We start from the raw sequence: 27,959 nt of genomic DNA on the forward strand, positions 1-27,959 counted from the left end.
ATAGCAGAATGACGGCGGCAAAGTGGTTTCAATACCCTGACCGAACGTCATATGACGTCTTCAGGATATTGAGCCGCATCACGGCGATCGTTGTCGTGGTGTGCCAGTCTGACACACCGCAACACCGATCTAGGGAAAGATTCTCTGACGAAGACTCTTTACCACGTGATCAGCCGTGTCCAATCATGGCTGATCGCGATGTAAACAGGAAGAGCCGGTGATTGGCTTTTCCTCACTCGCGTCTGTCAGATGCGAGTAGAGGAGAGCCGATCGCAAGGGTCTGTGCTGATCGATTAGCAGCACAGCCCCCCGAGGATGCCCACACTAGACCACCAGGGATGCCACTAGGACCACCAGGGATGTCACCACGAGGTATGCCACCCTAGACCATCAGGGATGCCAATCAGTGCCCACAATGGATGCCAATCAGTGCCCACAATGAGCATCACTGATTGGCAGGCATTATTGCTTGTCACTGATTGGCATCCATCAGTAATATACATTACAGTACATCAGTACCACCTATCAGTGCCCATCCATGCCCATCTGTGCATCTATCAGTGCCCATCCATGCCCATCTGTGCACCTATCAGTGCCCATCAGTGCCACCTATCAGTGCCCCATCAGTGCCACAAATTAGTGCCCATCAATGCCACCTCATCAGTGCCACCTCATTGGTGCCACCTCATCGGTGCCCATCAGTGCCGCCTAATCAGTGGCCATCAGTGCAGCCCCATCAGTGACCATCAGTGAAGGAGAAAACTTACTTATTTACAAAGTTTTGTAACTTAAACAAAAAAAAATGTTTTTTTTGCAAAATTTTCGGTCTTTTTTTAATTTGTTTAGCAGAAATTCCAAAGGCGCTAAAAGAAAGCTCTATTTGTGGGAACGGTCGGACATTCCGACAACAAAATCCGTCGGGTTTTGTCCGACGGATTTTGTCCGAAACTTGTGCTGCATACACACGGTCGGACAAAGTTGTCGGAAAATCCGTAAGGTAACATGATGATGTTATTTAGTTACGACGGGACTACATTCAGGCTAGTAGCCAATAGCTTTGGTCTAGGAATTTGATCTGAGCATGCGTGGCACTTTGTCCGATCGGAATTCTCTACAATCGGACAAAGTCCAATCGGATCATGTTGTCGGAAAGTTTTATAGCCCAGCTCTAAAACTTTGTCCGTCGGATATTCCGATGGAAACAGTCCGATGGAGCCCACACACGGTCAGATTATCCGACAACGCGGTCCGATCGGACATTTTCCGTCGGAATGTCCGACCGTGTGTACAAGGGCTAACAGTAATGTTGTCCAATGTCATGAATGAGTTACATTCATGATAGCTGTGATTACTAGTGGTCTGTGAATGGCTACAGCTAATCACACGGTAAAGGGTGCTGTGATTGGCCCAGGTACCATGTGAAAGGGTCAGAATTTCTAACAATGAATTATCTTACTAAGCCTTCCTGTCTCAGTGGAGTCCACTCCATTTCCTGTAGAGGCTGCACACGGATTGGAAGGAAGGGAAGACCTCTCTAGTGACATCACAGACAGAGATGAAAATCTTCCCCACTCTATCCAAAAACAAAATGTCATACTACAGCGGTGGCCAAAAGTTTTGAGAATGACATAAATATAAATTTTCACAAAGTCTGCTGCTTCAATGTTTTTAGATCTTTTTGTCGGATGTTACTACGGCATACTGAAGTATGATTACGAGCATTCCATGAGCGTCAAAGGCTTTTATTGACAATTACATGACGTTTATGCAAAGAGTCAATATTTGCAGTGTTGATCCTTCTTTTTCAAGACCTCTGCACTTCCACCTGGGCATGCTGTCAATCAACTTCTGGGCCACATCCTGACTGATGGTAGCCCATCCTGCACTATTAAAGTGGTTGTAAACCCTTACAAGCCACTTTGACCTACAGGTAAGCCTAGATTAAGGCTTACCTGTAGGTCCAAGAAATATCTCCTAAACCTACACGTTTAGGAGATATTTGCCCAAAGACAGGCACCGCTGTCTACAGCGGCGTGCAGGCGCACTGAGTGCGGCATCGTCAATGGCGAATATGTCGCGCGATGCCGCACGTGTCGGCTCCCGTGCGCACGCGCGGGAGTGACGTCATCACGGCTTCGCCAAATGACAGAGGTGGAGCTGCGAGACCCCCCCGAGAAGATGGATGCGCCGGACTACAGGGGACAGCGGTGACATCGCTGGCTCCTGTGTCAGGTAAGTGACACATAATGGACTACTATGCGATGCATAGTAGTCCATTATGCTTTACCTTTGCAATTATTTTCTACACACAATGTTTGACATATTACCGTCACATACATAAGTATATATATTTACCCGGTAAATGTATCCAAATAGCAACACAATTTAATTCCACAAGGAATGCTTCTCACTTGGAAGAAACATTGTGTGTAGAAAATAATTGCTATACATTTCCCTAACAGCATGTCCCTCTGAGGAAGACCCAAATGTGGGTCGAAACGCATCAGGGCCACCTGTACTTCACATCTTTGATTTGTACTACTTGATGTGAGCATGTCGATGTAATGCCACTTGTATTTTACATTTCTGATTTGTACTAGTTCATGTGGATATGTAAATGTTCATATATATCTGCTTCTCCTTTCATTCCCTGTTTTTTGTGTTTTTAACATTCTGTTAGGAGCTCATGTTTTTACTGTTATGCTAAGGGGGTTTTGTTTTGTCCCCCCTTTTTGAATAAATATAATCTTTTTTACATCATTACGCAATTGTACTACTTTTTACTGGGCAGCACAGTGGTGTAGTAGTTAGCACTCTCGCCTAGCAGTAAGAAGGGTCACTGGTTCGAATCCCAACCACGACACTACCTGCCTGGAGTTTGCATGCTCTCCCTGTGCCTGTGTGGGTTTCCTCCGGGTACTCCGGTTTGCTCCCACAATCCAAAGACATGCAGGTAGGTTAATTGGCTTCTGTTCAAAATTGGCCTAAGTATATGAATGGGGACCTTGGATTGTGGGCTCCTTGAGGGTAGGGACCAATGTAAGTGTGCAATGTACAGGGATAGGGACAATTGTAGACACTCACTCAGGCTGGACTGGTGTCTTTATTCAACCTTACTATGAAACTATGAATTATTTGTATCTTGCTGCCTAAAAACCCTATTTTCTGGGGAGGTTTTTCCATCTGAAGCTCTGCACTGGCGGTGCCCCGATCCAGCAGCTGAATAATCTCTAGGAGATGGTCCTCCTGGTGCTTGGTGGACTTTCTTGGGCGCCCTAAAGCCTTCTTCACAAATGAAGTGGAAATGTTTGTTTTTTTACAGGATTAAGTTCATCTTCATGGCAAAGAGGGATGTTGCGATTAATTGCAATTCATCTGATCACTCTTCATAACATTCTGGCATAAATGAAAATTGCCATCATAGAAACGGAGGCAGCAGACTGCGTGAAGATTAATATTTGTGTCCTTCTCAAAACTTTTGGCCACGGCTGTACAAACACAGAACACAGTGCAAAATTTAAGAATTAACTGACTCTTTTCTTTTAGGTCTGTTGTCTGCAAATACTACCTCTTCTAACACATCAAATGTCCAAAGGGAATGGCCATATACTGTCCCCATCGGTGGGCCCGTAAAGGCATTGTCTTCTACAGCATCCGAGTCTTCAACAGCTGGATTTTTTTTCTATTTGTTTTACAGCTTTTATTGTATTGTTCTAATTTGTATTTATTCAAAAGATCAAATCTAAGATAATCTCTTTTATTTATAATCACAAAGTGGAAATTATACTTTTACCCACTCCACGCTTTCTAAATTTCTTCTTTATCCTTGCCTTAGTTGGCTGACCATGGCCCACAGTAATCTTCACAGTCTCTGGCCAAAATTGTCCTTCTCCTCTCTCCACCTTCACAGTAGAGCCCCTAAGCCCCTGTACACACGGTCGGACATTCTGCCAACCAAATCCGTCGGATTTTGTCCAAAACTGTTGCATACACACGGTCGGACAAAGTTGTCGAAAAATCCGATCTTTCAGAACGTGATGACGTAATTTCGTTACGATGGGACTACGTTCAGGCTAGTAGCCAATAGCTTTGATGTAGGAATTTGATCTGAGCATGCGTGGCACTTTGTCCGATCGGAATTCTCTACACATGATCGGAGTATGTCCTATCAGACTAGTTTGTCGGAAAATATTTCCAACAAGTTGGAAAATTTGGTCCGACGGATATTCCGTTGGAAACAGTCTGATGAATACCACACACAGTCGGATTATCCGACAACACGGTCCGATAGGACACATTCCGACGGATTCTCCGACCGCGTGTACGGGGGCTCAGACTTTAATGGGACTATCTCCTAAGTGTCTTCTGTTTCAGAATATTCTAAGTACTGTTAGCCTTTAAGAGATACCCCACATACTCTACCACCAAACTTTACAGCAGGGATAGGCAACCCTGGAGAGGTGAAGGTCTACCTGAACAGCAGCAAGGAGATCAAAGATCACCAGGGTGCAGCAAATTGTAGCCTAGCAAGGAGTACCTATTCAAAAGTAAGGAAGGTCTGAAGAGTTCAGGGGGTCAGTAGTAAAGTAGAATTCAAGGGTCAGTAGTAAGTAACATAGAGTTCATTACATTCCTATGTTATGCAGAGTTCAGAGGTCCGTACTAAGTAAAGCAGAGAACAGAAGACAAGGGTATTGCAGAGTACATTAGCCAATAGTATGTAACATACAGTGCAGGAATCAGGAGTATGTGACGCAGAGTGCAAAGGTCAATAGTATATAACACACAGTGCAGGGACCAGGAGGAAATGACACAGAGTGCAGAGGTCAAAGTTATGTAAAATACAGCACAGAGGTCCCTCAGTTTGGGAGAGGTCTACCAACTGCCCGTAGCATCTGTGGAACTGTGGAGTTTTATTGCTGCTCAGTGCTCAGTAACTGCGGTCACGTTGTTACTCCATGTAGAGAGATCAGTACTGGTTCTAATATAGATCTGCAGGGTCACTGTTTTCTACAAGTCTATCTATGTTTTATCCTGTGTTGAGCCATGATGAAGGGGGAACGATGTTGCCCCTGAAAGGCTTTGAATGTTTTCACTTTTTTTTACCAACAATTACAATTATCTTGGACTCTTATCTAGTTTTGGTCTACTGCTTCCATGGTTTGCATCTCTGGAATAGGCAGTGATTCTTTGTACCATTGTACCTCTACAAAGAATGCAATCATTTAACCTGGCAGGGATTTAACCATTTGCTACCCTATCCCTAACTAAAAGAAAAAGGTCTGGGCCATACATACACCTCAACTGATGTGCACTTTACTTGCAAATATTGTATCTATTGCTGCCACCTGCACGTGGGCTGAAAATACATCTAGGCATAATATTCTTGCTTATTATTATCTAATTTTTATAATGCTAAGTCTAATAAAAAAATTTGAATTGTAGAAAGGTTGCCATGTGTCATTAATATCTGCTTAGAGCTCAGCTCTAAAACAGTGTCAAGAACTTGAGGTAAGCAGTCAACTGGATGACATATAACGAGCATTGCTAAAGTATACAAAATACAAAATAATTACATTTCTAAACTTTTGGCGGTTGATTCTGTGCGTGTGAACTCAGTATCACGGGTAAGCTGATCAAGTCTTTAAAGCTGAAGTTTAGCTAAAATGCTTTTATTTCCCTACAGCTTTAATTACATTGCCTACCTGTAATGAAGGATGTCCCTTCTCTTCTCTACTCAGCTACTGATGACCTCTTTGACAAAATCTCACCACTATCCTGCACCGACCTAGCCACTTCTGTTTACAACACTTCACTTCTAGCCTCACTGGACTCACTGCCCCCCCCCCCACTACACAAGGAATCAGGCCCGACCCTTCAAGCTTGGCAAACAGATGATACTAGATGTCTGAAAAAACATAGTCATGCTCATGAGCGCCTGTGGAGTAAGACTAATGCTGCGTAGACACGATCAGACTAGCCGGCGGACTTAGTCCGGCAGACAATCCGCCGGACTTTGCAGCGGAGGTTCCAAACGAGCGGACCTGCCCACACATGCCCACACACGACCGGGTCTGTAATGTTGATCTAGGCACATACAATGGGAGGGCTCTAAAGTAAGATAACAATTTTGGGAGAACAGACATTTTTACCGCCTGTATACGGCTTAAAAAGGATATGTGATATGAGGACCATTGAGCTAATTGCCTTTTAACCCCCCTAGCGTTAATCCCGAGTCTGGCTCGGGTTGGGATTTTACTAACAGGAGCGGTAACCCCGAGCCAGACTCGGGATCGCATCGCTGGATGCAGGGGAGGACACAGGGAGAGTTACTTACCTTGTCCCCTGGATCCAGCGATGTCCCCCGGCAGTGTGATCGAGCTGTCCTGCGCTCGATTCACAGTGCCGAGTGCCGCCGAGCTCCGTTCCCTGCGATGTTACGGCGCACGGGAGCGGAGAAGGCCGGCGAATTAAAAAAATGAAAACACACAAAACACACACAGCACTGTAATCTTACAGATTACAGTACTGTATTAAAAAATACACAACCCCTTTGTCCCTAGTGGTCTGCGCAGTGCCCTGCATGCACTTTTATGTTATAAATACTGTTTTTTCTGCCTGAAATTTGGAGATTGTCCATAGCAACCAAAAAGTGTCCCTTTTTCAGTGTTTTAGGATTTGATTACATTATTGAATAATTTTTATTATTCTTTATTATATTATAAACTTTATCATACCCAGGATGTCTGCTAGACTCTGGTTTGAATAGATTTAAGAGAGTTATTTCCAAGAATTACAGCACTACAATATAAGACGGCAAATTTCCATGCAAAATAATTGTACCGCTTTCAGCACCAAAATCCAGACTGAATCATACCGCCAGGGAGGTTAATATCGGAAAAGGCCCTTGGATAATTTTGGGTGAATAATGCTTTAAGGGTAGGGGCTAGTCTAATACCTAGGTACTGTAATGATTCAGCATTCCAGGAGAACCCAAAGCTGCTCTGCAGGGATGAGATCAGGGATTGTGGTAAATTGATTGGCATTGCTACACATTTGGAAAAGGAGTCTACAGCTGTGAAAAGATTTGGCAGCGAAATTAAGGGGTCTGATAGAAAAAGAAGGACGTCATCTGCATACAGACTTAGTTTAAATTCCTGGTTATTACTGCTTTATCCTTTAATATTAGGGTTGCTATTAATCTATGTATCTAGACAGGGGTTTGATCGCAAGGGCAAATAATAAGGGGGATAAAGGGCAGCGTTGTCTAGTTCCCCTCCCTAGGGTAAAGTATTCTGACGAACAGTCTGGCAGTTTGATACTAGTTTGGGGTTGGTGGTAAAGGGTGCGAAAACTCACTGGTCATCTCTTGTCTCGACTACTGCAACTCCCTCCTCATTGGATTACCTCAATATAGTCTATCCCCCATTCAATCCATCATGAATGCTGCTGCCAGACTCATCCACCTTACCAATCGCTCTGTGTCTGTGTCAGAAACCATGAAACAGACTGAGACAGAAGTACAATCAAATCACACTTGTTTATTAATAAAAATAAAAAGATAGAAAAAAGCATAGTCAAGCATAGCCAGAGTCCAGTAGCCAGATCGGGTAGTCAGCCAGTCCAAAGTTCATTAACCAGATCAGGAAATCAGCCAGTCCAGACGTCAGGAATCCAAGGAGAGCAACTGCAAGCAGGATAAGAAGCCAGAAGGGATGTCAGCAAGCCAGTTTAGAAACAAACAGCAGGAGATGGTTCCTTGTGATGTGACCAACGTGAAGGCAAAGGAAAAGTGAGCTGGAAGGCTTTAAATAGGCAGGTCAGACGAGTAGCATCGGGAACAGCTGGTAACTGTGGAAAGAGAAGAGAGCTGGCAATTAGCCGACAGCTGAGTGGCCAGCCCAGAGGAGTAAGGGCTAAGCCAGCCCTGACAGTCTGCTACTCCTCTCTGTCACTACTTGCAAAGCCATCCAGAACTTAGCCCCCAGCTACATCACTAGCCTAGTCTTTAACCACTTCCCACCCGGCCAATGCATATATACGGCCGGGTGGGAGCCGTCTACTTCTGATAGGACGTTCAGGAACGTCCTTCAGAAGTAGCGGGATCGGGCGTGCGCGTGCCCGCGCAGCGGTGCGAACCCGATCTGCTCGTGTCACCCGGACACGGCGCATCTCAGATCGGCAGGAGGGCTCTGTGATTGGCCCTCCTGATCACATGACGGCCGTGTCCAATCACGGCCGTCATGTGATGTAAACAAACAGCCGGTTGCTAGGCAATCGGCTCTCCTCTCCTCACACGGAAGTCATCGCTGAGGAGAGGAGAGCAGAACGCTGCAGCCGGCTGATGATCAGTGAGTATGGGCTGTTTTTTACAGCTTTTTACTCACTGATCATCAGTCTAGTGTAAACACACAACACAGTGTAAACACAGTCCCCACATATGTCCCCAAAACACACATGTCCCCAAAACATACATGTCCCCAAATAATAAAAACACATGTCCCTAATAATAAAAACATGTCCCCCACATATGTCCCACTAAAATCACATGTCCCAATGATTATCTGCACACATATGTATGTGATCACCTGCACACATATGTACATGATCATTTGCGTACATATGTCCGGGATCACACAAACCAATTATTATACACTTAACGGAATTTTTTTTACCAAAAACGTGTAGCAGAATACATTTTGGCTTAAATTTATGACAAAATTTGATTTTATTGGATTTCTTTTAAAATAGAAAAAATAAAATATTGTTTTTTTTCAAAATTTCCGCTTTTTTTGCGCTTATATCGCAAAAAATAAAAAACGGAGTCGTGAATAAATAACACCAAAATAAAGCTCTATTTTTGCAAACAAAATGATAACAATTTCATTTGGGTACAGTGTAGCATGACCGCGCAATTGTCACTGAAAGCGCTAGAGCGATGAAAGCTGAAAATTGGGCTGGGAAGGAAGGGGGCGAAAGTGCCCGGTATTGTAGTGGTTAAATACCAACCTATTTTTTCTCTTCATTCCTCTCAAGATCTCCTGCTCCCCAGCTCCCTCGTCACCTCCTCCCATGTTCACCTCCGGGACTTTTTCAGAGTCTCTCCAATCCTATAGAACGCCTTCAGGGCTGGATTAACGTAGGGGCTATTGGAGCTGCAGCTCCAGGACCCTACATTAATATAGGCCCAGCCACCCAAAAAGAACATACTGCTCAAGAAAAGCAATGGGCCAACAGAGTTCTCCCCTGACGGGCCCTGCATTATGCATGCACCGCCTGGGCAGGGTGGTTGGATTGATAATGGGCACCTCATGAGCAGTCCTAACGGAAGCCTGGTGCACGCCAATGCAGAAATCTGGGGCTTCCATAGTGTTAGCTGTTAGGCCTGCTCGGCTGCACTCTTTCAGCTCAGAGTGCACGCCAATGCACGGCCCTTACGGCAACCTGGCAAATCAAATGCCAGGCTTCCCTTGTTTGCATGTGCCCTTTAGAGTTTGGACTCATGCCAACACAGGCTCTTAGAAACACAGAAGGGTGCCCCGTAAAAGGCCCACCAAAATCCTCAGCACCAAGCACATGATGCTCTTAATCCATCCCTGAACGCCCTACTCCAACCTGTCCGATTATCTCCTACTCTGTTAGCTTTTAGACGATCCCTGAAATCCCTCCTCTTCAGAGAAGCCCATCCACACCTAACAACTGTATTTTCATTTTCTCCATCCACTCATCCCCCACGGTTATTACCTTTTGTTCCACTTGACCCTCCCTTCTAGATTGTAAGCTCTACTGAGCAGGGCCCTCTGATCCCTCCCGTATTGATTTGTATTGTAAGTGTACTGTCTGCTCTCATGTTGTAAAGCGCTGCGCAAACTGTTGGCGCTATATAATTGTAATCCTGTATAATAATAATAATAATAATGTCCCATATCGTGCAGACAGTTGGATTCTTTACTGCAGGGCTGCCCTGCTGCTCTTACATAGAATGCATTAAGGTAAAAAAAACTTTGAGCCTTTAGAACCACTTTCATTTATTCTATATATACGAGGGTTCTTCAAAAAGTGTTCACACTTTTTTTTAACTCTTATTATTAAGAATTTAAAAAACAAATTACATTGCCTGTCTGCATAGTCGCCTTCCTTTGCGATGCATTTTTCCCAGCGTCATACCAACTCTCAGACATGATAAATGGGAAAGGCAGGCTGTGCCCAGCCAAAACACTGACATTGATCAAAAAACAGTACATGGGAAAGCTCTTCCTGTTGAGAGTATCTTGTGCCTCCTGCATATTGTACATACTTTTCATGGATGGCACCTGGACTAATATCCCTACAAGCATGTGCGGTGGCCCACCTCTAGACTACCTCTTTAAAAAAATAATAACTATATATATATATATATATATATATATATATATATATATATATATATATATATATTAGGGCTGTTACTGATTAAAATTTTCCTGTTCGATTAATCGATTTTTTTTTTTTATCGATTAATCGACTAATTTCGATTAATTATAATGCACAGTTTTTACAATTTTTTTTATTAAACTTTAAGAAAAACGTAGAAAGTTACTTTAACTTTAACTGTAATGTCCACATCTCCCCCATACTGTACAGTCCACATTTCCCCCACATCTCCACCATGCTGTATTGTCCACATCTCCCCCCCATAAAGTACTGTCCACATCTCCCCCCCATAAAGTACTGTCCACATCTCCCCAACATAAAGTACTGCCCACATCTCCCCCCCATAAAGTACTGTCCACATCTCCCCTCCATAAAGTACTGCCCACATCTCCCCTCCATAAAGTACTGCCCACATCTCCCCCCATAAAGTACTGCCCACATCTCCTCACATATCCCCCATACCTTAATATTCATGATTGTCTGCTCTGTCTGGAATAGACAGCAGGCAGACCCGTCCGTCCTCAGAGTAGACACAAGCAGGCGGGCGATGATGACGTCAGCGCGCACGTCTAGGCCGCCGTCGGGTGGACCAAGATGGCCGCGGCTCTGGAGCTAGGCCGAAGCCGCGGCCTTTCCTATGGGCGAGACCGCGGAGCTCACTCCACGGATCGGCCTTGATCAAAATTATTTTAATCGATCAAACAAATTAACTATTAATCGAACAATTAATCGTTAATTTCAGCAGTGTATATATATATATATATATATATACACAGCATGTATATATTCCTATTGCGCTGCGCGACTCGCGCATGCGCAGTAGGGAACCGGGAAGTGAAGCCGCTTCGCTTCACTTCCTAAATCCCTCACCTAGAATGGTGGCGGCAGCAGCCGAGAGCCGAGCAATCGATTGGCCTCGGCATCGTTGGACCCCGGGACAGGTGAGTGTCCATTTATTAAAAGTCAGCAGCTGCAGTATTTGTAGCTGCTGGCTTTTAATATTTTTTTTTGCAGTGCAGTCCCGCTTTACAACAAAAAATTTTTTTCAGAAATCGACACGTATCCCTGAACCCAGCGCTAAACGGATTGTAAATTGTGCATACATATTATACTTGCAGCAGCCGTTATCATAAGAACCCACAATTTATCAAAAGATACTCTGCCTGATTACAAACCAAACAGTAAGGCCGCGTACACACGCGGGGACTGTTCGCCCAACTTTGTCCGCTGAACAGTGTTTCGGCGGACAGTCCGCTCGTGTGTGGGCTTCAGCGGACAGTTTCAGCGGACAGTCTGACGAACAAAGTTTTTCGGAAATTCCGTAAAACTGTCCGCTGAAACTTGGTTTGAGCGGACAGTCCGCCCGTGTGTAGGCTTGTTCGTCAAACTAAGTTCCGCGCATTCTCAGAAAGGATTTACACGCCGAAGGTTGCATTGCAGTGTATAGGACGTCGTATTTCTAGTCCCGTCGTACGTGCCGTTCACGTCATCGCGCAAGTTTCAGCGGACTGTTCGTTCGTCGTGTGTGGCCAAGTCCGTCCATGCTAATTTTGAGCGGACTGTCCGCTCAAACTGTTTGACGAACAAAGTTGGGCGAACAGTCCCCGCGTGTGTACGCGGCCTAACAGCGCTCCTAAAAACTCATATTAAATAATTTATATAAATTCATATGGCACTATATAAAAAAAAAACTAAAAAAAGTCGCACAAAAAATATATGATCGCTTAATCTCAATAGGAATTATTACTGCTATATATACTCATATGAATTGACCATCCATATAGCAATATTCAAATTCACTCAAAAAACAACACCTAAAATGTTTAAAAAAAACAATTTAAAAATCATTGTTATTATAGCAGCAAACGGTGTCCCAATCTGACAATGGAAAGAACATAGAGGAGTGATGTCACACAGAGTGTCCCACAGCTTCCCAGAAGTGAGAAAGTCCTTTGTTTCAGTTGAACAAAACCTTCACCATTCACACCATGTGCACTATCCCACAGGTGGCCACTTACCAGAGGGTTTATGTAAATAAGCATTGAACAATGCTATCTCTCTGTTGACTTCCAGCACTCCACTTTTATACTCCAGAAGGCTTATGCAAACACATATTTCCATACGGTATCTCTCTGCTTTCTCTCACCATTCCATTCTAATACTCCTTCCAGTGTTCACTTACAGCATCCTCCAAAAGTGGTGTAGATCCTTGATTAGTTCCGCATGTAGAACAGTAGAGGTCCTGTCTTCTATCCTATTTTGTAGAGAAATCTAGAAGTTCGGTAAGTTCTATGCGTAATGGAAATCTAGGCCAGCCTCCCCTCATGTGTTCAGACCTGACAATTGTACATACTGGTACTTTGGGCATATTGTACTGACTGGTAATTGTACATACCTAGCTGGCTGTCCTCCGCCGACTCTAACACTGAGAACTGAGCGATCAAACACTGCTGATCACTCGGTTCTCACAGCTCCCTGAGCAGAGGGCTAGTGACTGTCAGTCACCGCTCTGTGGTTGCCCCCCCCCTTGCTCACTGGAGCGCTGGGGTGGGAGCGCCCTGGCACAGACTCCCAGTGACTCGCCGGGTGCCAGTCCAGGCATGTGGGTGGATTTCGACCCTATGATCGCGATCTTGCCTGAGCCTGGATTAGCAGGACTTCAGCCCACCGTCTGTTGAAAACAGGTCACAGTGTCAGGTCACCTCGAGGCGAGGTGACAGATGCACACCGTAGGGGTCAGGAGTGCACAGCAAGGTTGTGGACCCTACGGCTGACTGCTGCGGACGGGGGATCCCACCGGGGTTAGAGCGTAAGATTCCCTGGGGAGCGGAGTCTAAGAGCCAGCAGGTGTTCCAAGCGCCTCTAGTGGTGAGGGTGGACTTGGCTGCAACCGGCTCCAGGTCGCGAACCCCAGGGTCCCCCAGCTCACACCCACAGTAGGCAACAGGAGGATAGGAATGTTGAGGGACAAAGCCAAGGTCGGGGCCACAAGCAAACAGGAATAGTCAGGGACACGCCAAAAGATCAGGATCACAGACAAACAGGGATAGTCAAGGACACGCCAAAGTCGGTAACGGAACAACAGCAGAGCACACGGTAGGTAACAGGAAGCTAACACACAAAGGTTGATCAGCAGGGTTGGCCTGCAGTGCATAGGTTAATATAGAGTTCTCTGATAGGAGCTAGGGTGGAGTCATGCCAGAGGATGGATTACAAAAGCAGTCAGGTGAGGGTCGGCTGGTCTCTAGAGATGAACGCATGGAAACAGGTAAGCAAACTATTGCAAAACCATGACACACAGCAGTGCAGAACGAGCTGCACTCCTGTGATCCACAGTAGAAGTAGAACCAAACGAGCTTTCCCTGTACTTCTCCTTTAAGGAGAGCTAGTCAGAAATTTATGTTTGTGAGAATCAGAATTTCCACCATAATTTGTTATTATAGGGAAGCCTTAGAGCTGTCATGGGAAGGTGATGGATCATAATGGAGGGATTTACCTTCATACACTTTGACATACCATTATAAGCCTTACTGTTTATACCAATGAGTTTACTGAAACTAACCTCTGCTATTTCTTCTGTAGCACTAACCCCGGAGGAGCTGCTGGTTTTATTAGTCTTACCGTTACCTTCTTGACCTCGTCTCTGTTAGGGGTTTCCCATGGTAGATGACCCAAAGAAATGCAGAAACTGACACTGGATCCTCTTTTTGTGTTACTTATTTAGAAGATAACACAGTCTCTTAATGGAAGGTAAAGGGTTAGGAGGAAGTTCAGGTACTTTTGGACTGCAAAAAATAGAAAGTCTCTTACGAAAGAAATCCAGAGAATAACCGTTTCACAACTGGATTCTCACAACCTCCGGATAGACCTCCTCTCACTAGGCCTAGCAGCCGGTAGGGTGTTAAATAAAGTTAAATCTCTGCCACAAGACTTGGCTGTAGAAAACTTGAGAAAAGTCTCTGTCACAGACTTGGATGTAACTGAGGGACATAGACAAATTTAGAGAACTATCATACGGTACCAGTATCTCTCAGTCGGTCCGGCAATACCGTATGAGTGTAGATCCATGAAATGTCCTTCAACTGAGCCTCCAGGCTCCTTCAGAGAAACCAGCCTTTTGCACGACCTTCTCCTGAAGAGTCCTCCCCTGGATGCTTCTCCAGTTGCTGGGCCTCTCCTTAGACGAGATGGCACCGGACCACCTTTGAATCCTCAGGCCTTGATATCCATTCAGGCCTGTCCCTGAAGTTACTTCGCCTTGGGCTATCCAGCCCCGAGACTCGGAATTGCATGGATCCGCACCCCAGGCAAGGAGGGCCTTGGGGGCTGGTCAGGAGGACCAGGACCAAGCATACAAAAAAATCTTCTGGACCGGAAACCCAGAACCACGTGGTCTCAGTACCTTAAATACCCCCTCCCAGAATGCACAGCAGGATAAACACTTCCACTGGGCTTGTTTCAAGAGAAAGATGGGTATCCAATACATCCAGCTAAACTGAGTTCTCATACTTGCCGGCGGTGATAGCTCCACCTGTGGCCAAGGAGATGCTCTCAGCCCTTCCTTCTCAAAGCTGGCCGTTCATCTGTCGGCTAATTGCCAGCTCCTATCTCTCCATAGTGACTCACCTGTTGATGATATCCTGCTCATCAGTCCTGCCTACTTAAGCCATCCCCAATCCAGATGATCTCTGCCTTCGCCTTGGTCACATCTCTAGAGACATCTCCTGTGTTCCTGTTAAAGACTTACTTGGCTGACATTCCTTCTGGCTCCAGATCCTGCTTGCTGTTCTATTACGCTCATCTCTGGCTCCCTTACATTTTGGCTTGTCTGACTATCCGTTTCTGGTTCCTGAACTCTGGACATGTTTTGACTATGTTTACTCTGTTTACCTTTTTTTTATTATTATTAAACAAGTGTGATTTAACCACTTAACAACCGCCCATTGCCGATTAACGGCATCAGGGCGGTTGTTTAACTCTAAGAGGCCGTTAATTAACGGCCTCCCAGAATTCTGCTCTCGCGCGCCCCCTGGGGCGCGCACACGAGAGCATCCGTGACCGCTGGGTCCAGTGGACCCCGGCGCATCACGAATCACGGTAAACGGCTGCTCATCGCGGCCGTTTACCACGTGATCGCTCCGTCAAATGACGGAGTGATCACTTGTAAACAAGCCGGCGTCATGTTATGACGCCGGTTCCTCCCTCCCCCTCTCTGTACCGATCGGTACAGCGGAGGGGGAAGAGATCGGTGTCAGCAGCGATGTGGGCTGCATCTGCAGTGCCCACATCGCTGCTCACCGAAAATTAACCCCTCAAATCCCTGCAAATACTCTGCATTACTCTGCAATTCCCTGCAAATACTCTGCATTACTCTGCAATTCCCTGCAAATACTCTGCATTACTCTGCAATTCCCTGCAAATACTCTGCATTACTCTGCAATTCCCTGCAAATACTCTGCAATTCCCTGCAAATACTCTGCAATGCCCTGCAAATACTCTGCAATGCCCTGCAACACTCTGCAATGCCCTGCAACACTCTGCATTGCCCTGCAACACTCTGCATTGCCCTGCAACACTCTGCATTGCCCTGCAACCCCCGCCGATACCCTGCAACACTCTGCAATGCTCTGCAACCCCCGCCGATACCCTGCAACACTCTGCAATGCTCTGCAACACCCGCCAATACCCTGCAACACTCTGCAATGCTCTGCAACACCCGCCAATACCCTGCAATGCTCTGCAACGCAGTACTCTGCAACACCATGCTCTGAGATACCCAGCCATAGTCGGTGATACCCTGCAATACCCAGCCATAGACATCTCCCGCCGCCCTCCGCCCTCCGGTGCTTCTACCGAATCGCTAATACGATCAAAGCCAGAATCTTTTTTTTTTTCAGGCTTCCCAGCTTAGAGGTGAGATGTGGGTCTTATTGACCCCACATCTCACTGTAAAGAGGACCTGTCATGCCATATTCCTATTACAAGGGATGTTTACATTCCTTGTAATAGGAATAAAAGTGATCAAAAAAATTATTTTTGGGGAAAAAAATGTCAAACTAAAATAAATAAAGTAAAATGAACAATAAAAAAAAATGTTTTTTTTAAAGCGCCCCTGTCCCCATGTGCTCGCATGCAGAAGCGAACGCATGCGTAAGTCCCGCCCACATATGAAAACGGTGTTCAAACCACACATGTGAGGTATCGCTGCGAACGTTAGAGCGAGAGAAATAATTCTAGCCCTAGACCTCCTCTGTAACTCAAAACATATAACCAGTAAAAAAAATGTAAATCGTCGCCTATGGGGATTTTTAAGTAGCGACGTTTGCCGCCATTCCACGAGCGTGTGCAATTTTGAAGAGTGACATATTAGGTATCTATTTACTCACCGTAACTTCATCTTTCACATTATGCAAAAATTGGGCTAACTTTACTGTGTTTTTTTTTTTTTTAAGCACAAAACAGTTTTTTTTCCAAAAAAAAGCATTCGAAAAATTACTGCGCAAATACCATGCGAGATAAAAAGTTGCAAAGACCACCATTGTATTCTCCAGGGTGTTTGCTAAAAAAAACATATATAATGTTTTGGAGTTCTATGTAATTTTCTAGCAAATAAATTATGATTTTTACATGTAGGAGAGAAATGTCAGAATTGTCCTGGGTGCTCCAGAACACCTGATGGCGCTCCATGCATGTTGGGCCTCTGTATGTGGCCACGCTGTGTAAAAGTCTCACACATGTGGTATCACCATACTCGGGAGTAATAGCAGAATGTGTTTTGGGGTGTAATCTGTGGTATGCATATGCTGTGTGTAGTGATGGACGAACTTCCGACGGGACGTTTCGCGAACGCGAAACGCGAACGGACACAAACGTTCGCGAAAACGACCGTTCGCCGCGGGCTCCATTGACTTCAATGGGAGGCGAATTTCGCAAACCTTTAGGTCGAATTTGCGGCCACGGGGTAATTATTAGGGGGTAGCACGTAGTCCCACCACCTGGACAATAGCATAATACATGTATGAGGTGAATTTGGGATCGATAACTACAAGCATTTTTTTTTTATTTGGGAAATTGTTCTGACAATTCAGGACTATGGAGCTAATGAAGGCAATGGAGGAGAGGGAAGGTCAGGGACCAGGGTAGGCAAACAAGAGGGTGCAGGAGATACAGAGCACTGACAGCAGCACCGTAATACAGAGCACTGACATCAGCACCGTGACATACAGCGCTGACAGCAGCTCCGTGACATACAGCGCTGACAGCAGCTCCGTGACATACAGCGCTGACAGCAGCTCCGTGACATACAGCGCTGACAGCAGCTCCGTGACATACAGCGCTGACAGCAGCTCCGTGACATACAGCGCTGACAGCAGCACCGTGACATACAGCGCTGACAGCAGCTCCGTGACATACAGCGCTGACAGCAGCTCCGTGACATACAGCGCTGACAGCAGCTCCGTGACATACAGCACTGACAGCAGCTCCGTGACATACAGCGCTGACAGCAGCTCCGTGACATACAGCGCTGACAGCAGCACCGTGACATACAGCGCTGACAGCAGCTCCGTGACATACAGCGCTGACAGCAGCTCCGTGACATACAGCGCTGACAGCAGCTCCGTGACATACAGCACTGACAGCAGCTCCGTGACATACAGCGCTGACAGCAGCTCCGTGACATACAGCGCTGACAGCAGCACCGTGACATACAGCGCTGACAGCAGCTCCGTGACATACAGCGCTGACAGCAGCTCCGTGACATACAGCGCTGACAGCAGCTCCGTGACATACAGCACTGACAGCAGCTCCGTGACATACAGCGCTGACAGCAGCTCCGTGACATACAGCGCTGACAGCAGCACCGTGACATACAGCGCTGACAGCAGCTCCGTGACATACAGCGCTGACAGCAGCTCCGTGACATACAGCGCTGACAGCAGCTCCGTGACATACAGCACTGACAGCAGCTCCGTGACATACAGCGCTGACAGCAGCTCCGTGACATACAGCGCTGACAGCAGCACCGTGACATACAGCGCTGACAGCAGCTCCGTGACATACAGCGCTGACAGCAGCTCCGTGACATACAGCGCTGACAGCAGCTCCGTGACATACAGCGCTGACAGCAGCTCCGTGACATACAGCGCTGACAGCAGCTCCGTGACATACAGCGCTGACAGCAGCTCCGTGACATACAGCGCTGACAGCAGCTCCGTGACATACAGCGCTGACAGCAGCACCGTAAGCAGCCCCAGGAGGAAGTCAGCACAGCACAGGGATGGTGTGATCCCCTCATAATAAGAACCCCCAGGAGGAAGTCAGCACAGCACAGGGATGGTGGGAGCCCCTCATAATAAGAACCCCCAGGAGGAAGTCAGCACAGCACAGGGATGGTGGGAGCCCCTCATAATAAGAACACCCAGGAGGAAGTCAGCACAGCACAGGGATGGTGGGAACCCCTCATAATAAGCAGCCCCAGTAGAAATATGACACCGCTCAACCTCTTCAAAGAGGAGGGTAGGGGCATATAGTACGGTGTGCTTTTTTGGGTCAGGGAAGTGAGCCAAATGAATTAAGAAGGTCTGTGTGCTTGATTCCAAAAATTGTTTATAGACATATACATGGTCTACTGATCACATGTGTTGAATTCCTCCGAGATCCATGCCTCATTCATTTTTAGAAATGTGAGGTAGTTAACACTGTCGTGAGCTAGGCGAGTACGCTTATCGGTCACAATCCCCCCTGCTGCGCTGAACGTCCTTTCGGACAGGACACTGGATGAGGGGCAAGCCAACAGTTCGATTGCAAATTGGGCAAGCTCTGGCCAGAGGTCAAGCCTGCCCACCCAGTAGTCTAGGGGTTCATCACTCCTCAGAGCGTCCACATCGGCCGTTAACCCAATGTAGTCGGACACCTGACGGTCTAGGCGTTCCCTGATGCTGGATCCGGATGACACCTGTCGATGGGTCGGCTGAAAGAATGACCTCATATCCGAAGTCACCAACACATCTTCAAACCGGCCTCTTCTTGCAGGCGCTGTTGGATTGGTACCCGCAAATCCTTCTCTGGGAGTGGGAATTGCTCCTCTGCCAGCGCACGCAAAAGCAGAATGCAGCATTTCTCGAAGCAAGGCCTGGAAGTGCTGCATTCTGACAGCCCTCTGCGACGGCGGTAACATTTCCGCCATTTTGTGTTTGTACCGGGGATCTAAGTACGTTGCCACCCAGTACTGGTCCTTGACCCTCATGCTTTTTATACGGGGGTCCCTATTAAAACACTGGAGCATGAAGGCCCCCATTTGCACTCAAGCGGAAGGTATGTGGTGGTGGTGGTGTTGTTGGTGGTAGTGTCTTTGGGGGTGCACATAGCAGAGAGTGAAGAAGAGGGTGCAGATCGAGAGGATGAGGAGGGTGCAGAAGAATAAGGCTGAGTGAGCCACTCAACCAAGTCTGGTGCGTCCTTTAAAGTAATTGAACGCACCTTCTGCAACTTCCCACTTTGGCTCAAGGCTGTTGCTCCTGCCCTACCCCTACCACCCCTGCGGAAGGGCCTGCCTCTTCCTCTGCCTGTCATTTTTTAAATCACCCTGTGACAAAACTCTTAGTCCCTATACCGCTGAAGGACTGCTGCAGTATAGGGCAGCGGTCAGCAGTAGTGCACGTCAACCCTATGTATTGTGGACCGATAGCGGTCCTTACAGAACAGCAGACTGTACTGCACTCAGGCCTATGTACCGTAGCACCCTATACCAAGTTACCAGTCCTTATAAAAACTTTTGTGGACCAAGCAGGTTGTGTGTTAGTGATTAGCAGACTGTACGTCAGTCCCTATACCAATGAAGGACTGCTGCAGTATAGGGCAGCGGTCAGCAGTAGTGCACGGCAACCCTATGTATTGTGGACCGATAGCGGTCCTTACAGAACAGCAGACTGTACTGCACTCAGGCCTATGTACCGTAGCACCCTATACCAAGTTACCAGTCCTTATAAGAACTTTTGTGGACCAAGCAGGTTGTGTGTTAGTGATTAGCAGACTGTACGTCAGTCCCTATACCAATGAAGGACTGCTGCAGTATAGGGCAGCGGTCAGCAGTAGTGCACGGCAACCCTATGTATTGTGGACCGATAGCGGTCCTTACAGAACAGCAGACTGTACTGCACTCAGGCCTATGTACCGTAGCACCCTATACCAAGTTACCAGTCCTTATAAAAACTTTTGTGGACCAAGCAGGTTGTGTGTTAGTGATTAGCAGACTGTACGTCAGTCCCTATACCAATGAAGGACTGCTGCAGTATAGGGCAGCGGTCAGCAGTAGTGCACGGCAACCCTATGTATTGTGGACCGATAGCGGTCCTTACAGAACAGCAGACTGTACTGCACTCAGGCCTATGTACCGTAGCACCCTATACCAAGTTACCAGTCCTTATAAGAACTTTTGTGGACCAAGCAGGTTGTGTGTTAGTGATTAGCAGACTGTACGTCAGTCCCTATACCAATGAAGGACTGCTGCAGTATAGGGCAGCGGTCAGCAGTAGTGCACGGCAACCCTATGTATTGTGGACCGATAGCGGTCCTTACAGAACAGCAGACTGTACTGCACTCAGGCCTATGTACCGTAGCACCCTATACCAAGTTACCAGTCCTTATAAGAACTTTTGTGGACCAAGCAGGTTGTGTGTTAGTGTTTAGCAGACTGTGCGTCAGTCCCTATACCGCTGAAGGACTGCTGCAGTATAGGGCAGCGGTCAGCAGTAGTGCACGGCAACCCTATGTATTGTGGACCGATAGCGGTCCTTACAGAACAGCAGACTGTAACGCACTCAGGCCTATGTACCGTAGCACCCTATACCAAGTTACCAGTCCTTATAAGAACTTTTGTGGACCAAGCAGGTTGTGTGTTAGTGATTAGCAGACTGTACGTCAGTCCCTATACCAATGAAGGACTGCTGCAGTATAGGGCAGCGGTCAGCAGTAGTGCACGGCAACCCTATGTATTGTGGACCGATAGCGGTCCTTACAGAACAGCAGACTGTACTGCACTCAGGCCTATGTACCGTAGCACCCTATACCAAGTTACCAGTCCTTATAAGAACTTTTGTGGACCAAGCAGGTTGTGTATTAGTGTTTAGCAGACTGTGCGTCAGTCCCTATACCGCTGAAGGACTGCTGCAGTATAGGGCAGCGGTCAGCAGTAGTGCACGGCAACCCTATGTATTGTGGACCGATAGCAGTCCTTACAGAACAGCAGACTGTACTGCACTCAGGCCTATGTACCGTAGCACCCTATACCAAGTTACCAGTCCTTATAAGAACTTTTGTGGACCAAGCAGGTTGTGTGTTAGTGTTTAGCAGACTGTGCGTCAGTCCCTATACCGCTGAAGGACTGCTGCAGTATAGGGCAGCGGTCAGCAGTAGTGCACGTCAACCCTATGTATTGTGGACCGATAGCGGTCCTTACAGAACAGCAGACTGTAACGCACTCAGGCCTATGTACCGTAGCACCCTATACCAAGTTACCAGTCCTTATAAGAACTTTTGTGGACCAAGCAGGTTGTGTATTAGTGTTTAGCAGACTGTGCGTCAGTCCCTATACCGCTGAAGGACTGCTGCAGTATAGGGCAGCGGTCAGCAGTAGTGCACGGCAACCCTATCTATTGTGGACCGATAGCGGTCCTTACAGAACAGCAGACTGTACCGCACCCAAGCCTATGTACCGTAGCACCCTAGACAGACCAAGTTACCAGTCCTGATAAAGAGCTTTGTGGAACAAGTGAGTTGTGAATGATTAGCAGACTGCAGCAGAAGGGCAGCAGTCAAGTATAATATTCTTTCTATATTTGGAAGAAAGAATATTATACGTGTACAAGCCTATTACCGTACCACTGATACCAGTCCTGAAAAGAACCTTTGTGGAACTAATAGTAACAGCAAGTCTTTAAAATTATCCTCACTGCCTGACACACTGCTTCCTGCCTGTCCCTATACAAATTGGCAAAAAAGAGTAGGCTGGAACGATTAGCTGGAACAGCTCTTTTGTGGACCTGATAGTAACAGCTAATGATGATGATGATGATGATGATGAAGAAAGACTAATCTGGCTGAGCTGTCCCTAAAATAGCAGCATACAGCGCTCTGTCCCTTTATCTAAACTGACAAAAGAAACTCAGGCTGCTGACCTAACACCTATACCAGTCCTGAAAAGAACTTTTGTGTACCAAATAGCTAGCGTTTTCTCTGTCCCTACTCCACACAGGATCCTTTCCCTACAGTGACAGAAGAAAGAATGTAAAATGGCCACCGGATCGGGTGTATTTATAGGTTAGGGGGAATGTCCAAGTGTCCATGAGCTGTCATGTCTCAATTGGTTGTCCTGTAACACATGATAAACGTGTCACGAAAGGTTAAAGTTCTTGTATACATTAAACACGTAAGTCCGCCGGGGCGAACGACGGAAAAAGGCGTTCGAACCCGCGGACGGCGAAAGTCGGAAATTCGCCGCGAAACGACCGCCGGGCGAACCGTTCGGCCATCACTAGCTGTGTGTGAGAAATAACCTGATAATATGACAATTTTGTGAAAAAAAAAAAAAAGTAAAAAGAATCTTGATTTTGCAAAGAATTGTGGGAAAAAATGACAACTTCAAAAAACTCATCATGCCTCTTACTAAATCCCTTGGAATGTCTTCTTTCCAAAAAGGGGTCATTTGGGGGGTATTTGTACTTTTCTGGCATGTTAGGGTCTCAAGAATTGAAATAGGCCGTCAGTCCTTCAGGTGTGATCAATTTTCAGATATTGGCACCATAGCTTGTGGACTCTATAACTTTCACAAAGACCAAATAATATCCACCAATTTGTACTTATTTTTACCAAAGATATGTAGTGGTATAAATTTTGGCCAAAATTTATGAAGAAAAAATTACTAATCTGCTAAATTTTCTAACAGAAACAAAGAAAAATTCGTTTTTTTACAGAATTTTCGGTATTTTTTCTTTTATAGCACAAAAAAAAAAAACCCAGCGGTGATTAAATACCACCAAAAGAAAGCTCTATTTGTGTGAAAAAAAGGACAAAAATTTCATATAGGTCCAGTGTTGCATGACTGAGTAATTGTCATTCAAAATGCGAGAGCACCGAAAGCTGAAAATTGGTCTGGTTATTAAGGGTGTTTAAGTGCCCAGTGGTCAAGTGGTTAACTGTACTTCTGTCTCAGTCTGATTCATGGTTTCTGACATATACATTTTCTGAAGGCCCTGTAGAATAAAAAAATCTAACACCAACAATAAATTGCCCCTGGGACTTTACTAAGTTGTGCCAGAAATAACGTCATAAAACAGATATACATTTTATTCCATATGTAGTTCAAAATCAAACAGTTTGGATGGAAAAAGTTTTGTAAAAGCAGCCACGTTAAAAATGAACTACTGGAAGTATATATGCAATACATATTCAAGTTGGAGTATTTAGGAACTGGAGTCCCTACGCGTTTCATGGATCAGGTTCCACTTCATCAGGAGACAACCAAAGCATTTTTGCATTTGTGGGAAAATCATGTAAAGGATAAATAAAAGAAAAAAAAATTCACCTTTTTAAGTGTGCTTCATGCTAAACTGGTCCATGATTTTTCTCACCTGGAGGTGACCGTTGGGTGCATTGATGTGTGCACTCGTACTTTTATGTAAGTATGGGTACCCAGCAGGTGACTTTATCATGAATGTTACCATAAAAAATGTTTTTCTTATATTTAACTATTTCTATTTGTTCTGATAAACATTATCACATTATCAGCTAAGGTGAAAGATAATCACAAATTTTGGGTCATCACTAGAACAGGAATAGAGGGCAAACCTTTCAATGGAGACACTAGTTCTGATGACAAATTACTTTGAAGGGATTTCCTCTCAGTTCCTGCTTTGGTTATAGGGCAGGAAGTGAAGGGAAATTTCTCTAATGGGACACATATGGATTTTAAGGGGACCTCCACGCCAAATTTAAGAAAAAATTGGCGTGGAGTTCCCCCTAAAAATCCATGCCAGACCCTTTATCCGAGCAGGCAACCTGGCAGGCCACAGGAAAAGAGGGGGGGACGAGAGAGCGCCCCCCCTCCTGAACTGTGCCAGGCCACATGCCCTCAACATTGGGAGGATGCTTTGGGGGTCTGTGACCCCTCAAAGCACCTTGTTCCCATGTTAATGAAAACAAGGGCCTCATACCCACAACCCTGGCTGGTGGTTGTGGGGGTCTGCGGGTGGGGGGCTTATCAGAATCTGGAAGCCCCCTTTAACAAGGGGGCCCCCAGATCCCGCCCCCCCGTTTGAAATGGTAAGGGGGTACAAAAGCACCCCTACCATTTCACAAAGAAAGTGTAAAAGAATGTTAAAAAACACACACACACCGTTGGGAAAAGTCCTTTATTAAAAAATGAAAAATAAATAAAAAAAGATTCCAGCGGTGGTAATCCACTCTTGCTATCCAGCGATGGATGATCATCTCTCCGGGGTCCAGCGATGGCTGATCTGATCCAGCGACGGGTGATCTCTCCCTCACTCTCACACTTCTTATCTGGGGAGGGCGGGGCCACCCGCCACCTGACCCCGCCCCCTCTGACGCAAGGGGAAATCCGGGCTTCCCCAGTGATGTACGGGTGACCCTGCCCCCCCCCCCTGATCTAACGCATCAAGGGAACTTTGATTGGAACCCAGGATTGGACGGGTGATCTGTCTATCACAGTGCCCGGACAAGGGGGAGGGGCTGTATGTGACGGCGCACGACGGGGAACACACAGCTATTGAAATTAAAGCTGTGATGTTCCCGGTGCTCTATTCAACCAGGTGGCGGAGGCGGCTCTCCTCTCTCTTCCCTACACTGGGGACAGCACTGGCTGCACTGGGGACAACACTGGCTGCACTGGAGACAACACTGGCTGCACTTATCTCTTTTATCATGTCCGCAGTCTCTGACCATCTCCCGTACCATGTTGCCAGTTTCTGACCATCTCCCGTACCATGTCGCCAGGCTCTGACCATCTCCCGTACCATGTCGCCAGTCGCTAACCATCTCCTGTACCTTGTCCCCAGTCTCTGACTATCTCCTGTACCTTGTCCCCAGTCTCTGACCATCTCCTGTACCATGCCCCCAGTCTCTGACCATCTCCTGTACCATGTCCCCAGTCTCTGACCATCTCCTTTGCCATGTCCCCAGTCTCTGACCATCTCCTGTACCATGTTCCCAGTCTCTGACCATCTCCTGTACCATGCCCCCAGTCTCTGACCATCTCCTGTACCATGTCCCCAGTCTCTAACCACCTTCTGTACCATGTCCCCAGTCTCTTACCATCTCCTTTGCCATGTTCCCAGTCTCTGACCACCTCCTGTGCCATGTCCTCAGTCTCTGACCATCTCCTGCACCATGTCCCCAGTCTCTGACCATCTCCTGTACCTTGTCCCCAGTCTCTGACCATCTCCTGTACCATGCCCCCAGTCTCTGACCATCTCCTGTACCATGTCCCCAGTCTCTGACCATCTCCTTTGCCATGTCCCCAGTCTCTGACCATCTCCTGTACCATGTTCCCAGTCTCTGACCATCTCCTGTACCATGCCCCCAGTCTCTGACCATCTCCTGTACCATGTCCCCAGTCTCTAACCACCTTCTGTACCATGTCCCCAGTCTCTTACCATCTCCTTTGCCATGTTCCCAGTCTCTGACCACCTCCTGTGCCATGTCCTCAGTCTCTGACCATCTCCTGCACCATGTCCCCAGTCTCTGACCATCTCCTGTACCATGTCCCCAGTCTCTGACCATCTCCTGCACCATGTCCCCAGTCTCTGACCATCTCCTGTACCATGTCCCCAGTCTCTGACCATCTCCTGTATAAAAATATTTTTTAAAAACAGTCATTTTCGGTATCGGTCAGTTTCGGAATCGGTTTTCGTCCTAGTGTATTTTTCATTTTCGGTATTGGTTTCGGCACCAAAAAACCCATTCGGTGCACCCCTAGTTGTTACCACCATGTTTTACAGAGGGGATGGTGTGTTCAGGGTGATGTATAGTGTTAGTTTTCAGACACACAAAGCATTTTGCTTTTAGACCAAAAAGTTACATTTTGTTCTTATCTGACCAGAGCACCTTCTTCCACATGTTTGCTGTGTCCCCCACATGGCTTCTCACAAACTACAAATGGGACTTCTTATGGCTTTCTTCTTGCCACTCTTCCATAAAGGGCAGATTTGTGGAGTGCATGACTAATAGTTGTCCTGTGGACAGATTCTCCCACCTGAGCTGTGGATCTCTGCAGCTCCTCCAGAGTTACCATGGGCCTCTTGGCTGCTTCTCTGATGAATGCTCTCCTTGGCCGGCCTGTCATTTTAGGCGGACGGCCATGTCTTGGTAGGTTTGCAGTTGTGCCATACTCTTTCCATTTTCGGATGATGGATTGAACAGAGCTCTGTGAGATGTTCAAAGCTTAAGATATTTTTTTAGAACCTAACTCTGCTTAATACTTCTCCACAACTTTATCCCTGACCTGGTGTGTTCCTTGGCCTTCATGATACTGTTTGTTCACTAAGGTTCTCAAACTAATTTCTGAGGGCTTCACAGAACAGCTCTATTGATATTGAGATTAAATTACACACAAGTGGACTCTATTAATTAGGTGACTTCTGAAAGTAATTGGTTCCACTAGATTTTAGTTAGGGGTATCAGAGTACAAGGGGGGCTGAATACAAATGCTCCCCACACTTTTCACATATTTATTTGTAAAGATTTTTGAAAAACATTTATCATTTTCCTTCCACTTCACAATTTTGTGTTGGTCTATCACATAAAATCACAATAATATACATTTACATTTTTGGTCGTAACATGCCAAAATGTGGAACATTTCAATGGGGTATGAATACTTTTTCAAGGAACTCTATATTTCACGGGGATAGCTGAATACAATGTACCGGATAGAAGTTAGCACGGAAAGTTATCAGCTCACAAGATTTCCAGCAGGATCATCAACTGTTATTTTTTTTACTTATCAAACAGATATAGCAAAATGCTTTCAATGGCATGTTTAACCTGTCCCCACCCACCTGTTCACACTTATGTGGCTGCTGGACAAGTGGGCTTTAACGTCAAGGAGCTGCATTGATGCAACCATTGGGAATGGCTTTTCTGCACTGAGAGTAAGCTCACTGTGTGCTCCCAGCACAGCCACTAAAATGTCATGGGCAGCTTCTGATCATATGACCACTGTGACAGCCAATCACAGCCATCACATAATCACAATGCCAATCCGCCAGCATTTACGATTCTCTTAAAGAGCCAGGGGCAGCAGAGCCAAGGGGAAGCAAATAAGAAAAGTTCATTTTCGGGAATTACATTACACTTTAATTGGCCTCCATTTTTGTGGTCCCTATCTGTGAGTACCACCAATCATGGTAATGTTCTTTTAGCTCCCTCGCGGCAAAGTCATGTTTATGTTTATCATCTTCGAATATATGTTTTCACATTCTAACCAGATTTATCTGGAATGCAGCGATAACCGGCAAGTGAGATGGACT

The 27,959-nt window shown here is 46.3% G+C and overlaps 1 protein-coding gene across 12 annotated transcripts in view; it reads left to right on the forward strand.

Moving 5' to 3' along the window:
- Positions 1-5,448, forward strand: part of LOC143933542 (uncharacterized) — a 297,764-nt gene extending 292,316 nt beyond the window's left edge. For all 12 annotated transcript variants that reach the window (XM_077456460.1, XM_077456458.1, XM_077456465.1 and 9 more), the window contains one exon: positions 3,547-5,448. In XM_077456460.1, the coding sequence (XP_077312586.1) occupies positions 3,547-3,746 (200 nt within the window). In that variant the 3' untranslated portion in view covers positions 3,747-5,448. The remainder of the gene's footprint in view (positions 1-3,546) is intronic.
- Positions 5,449-27,959: the final 22,511 nt, after the last annotated feature.

The sequence above is a fragment of the Lithobates pipiens genome, unplaced genomic scaffold, assembly GCF_037356315.1.
Source record: "Lithobates pipiens isolate NorthernLeopardFrog02 unplaced genomic scaffold, aLitPip1_a1.2 Scaffold_27, whole genome shotgun sequence".
NCBI lineage: Eukaryota > Metazoa > Chordata > Amphibia > Anura > Ranidae > Lithobates > Lithobates pipiens.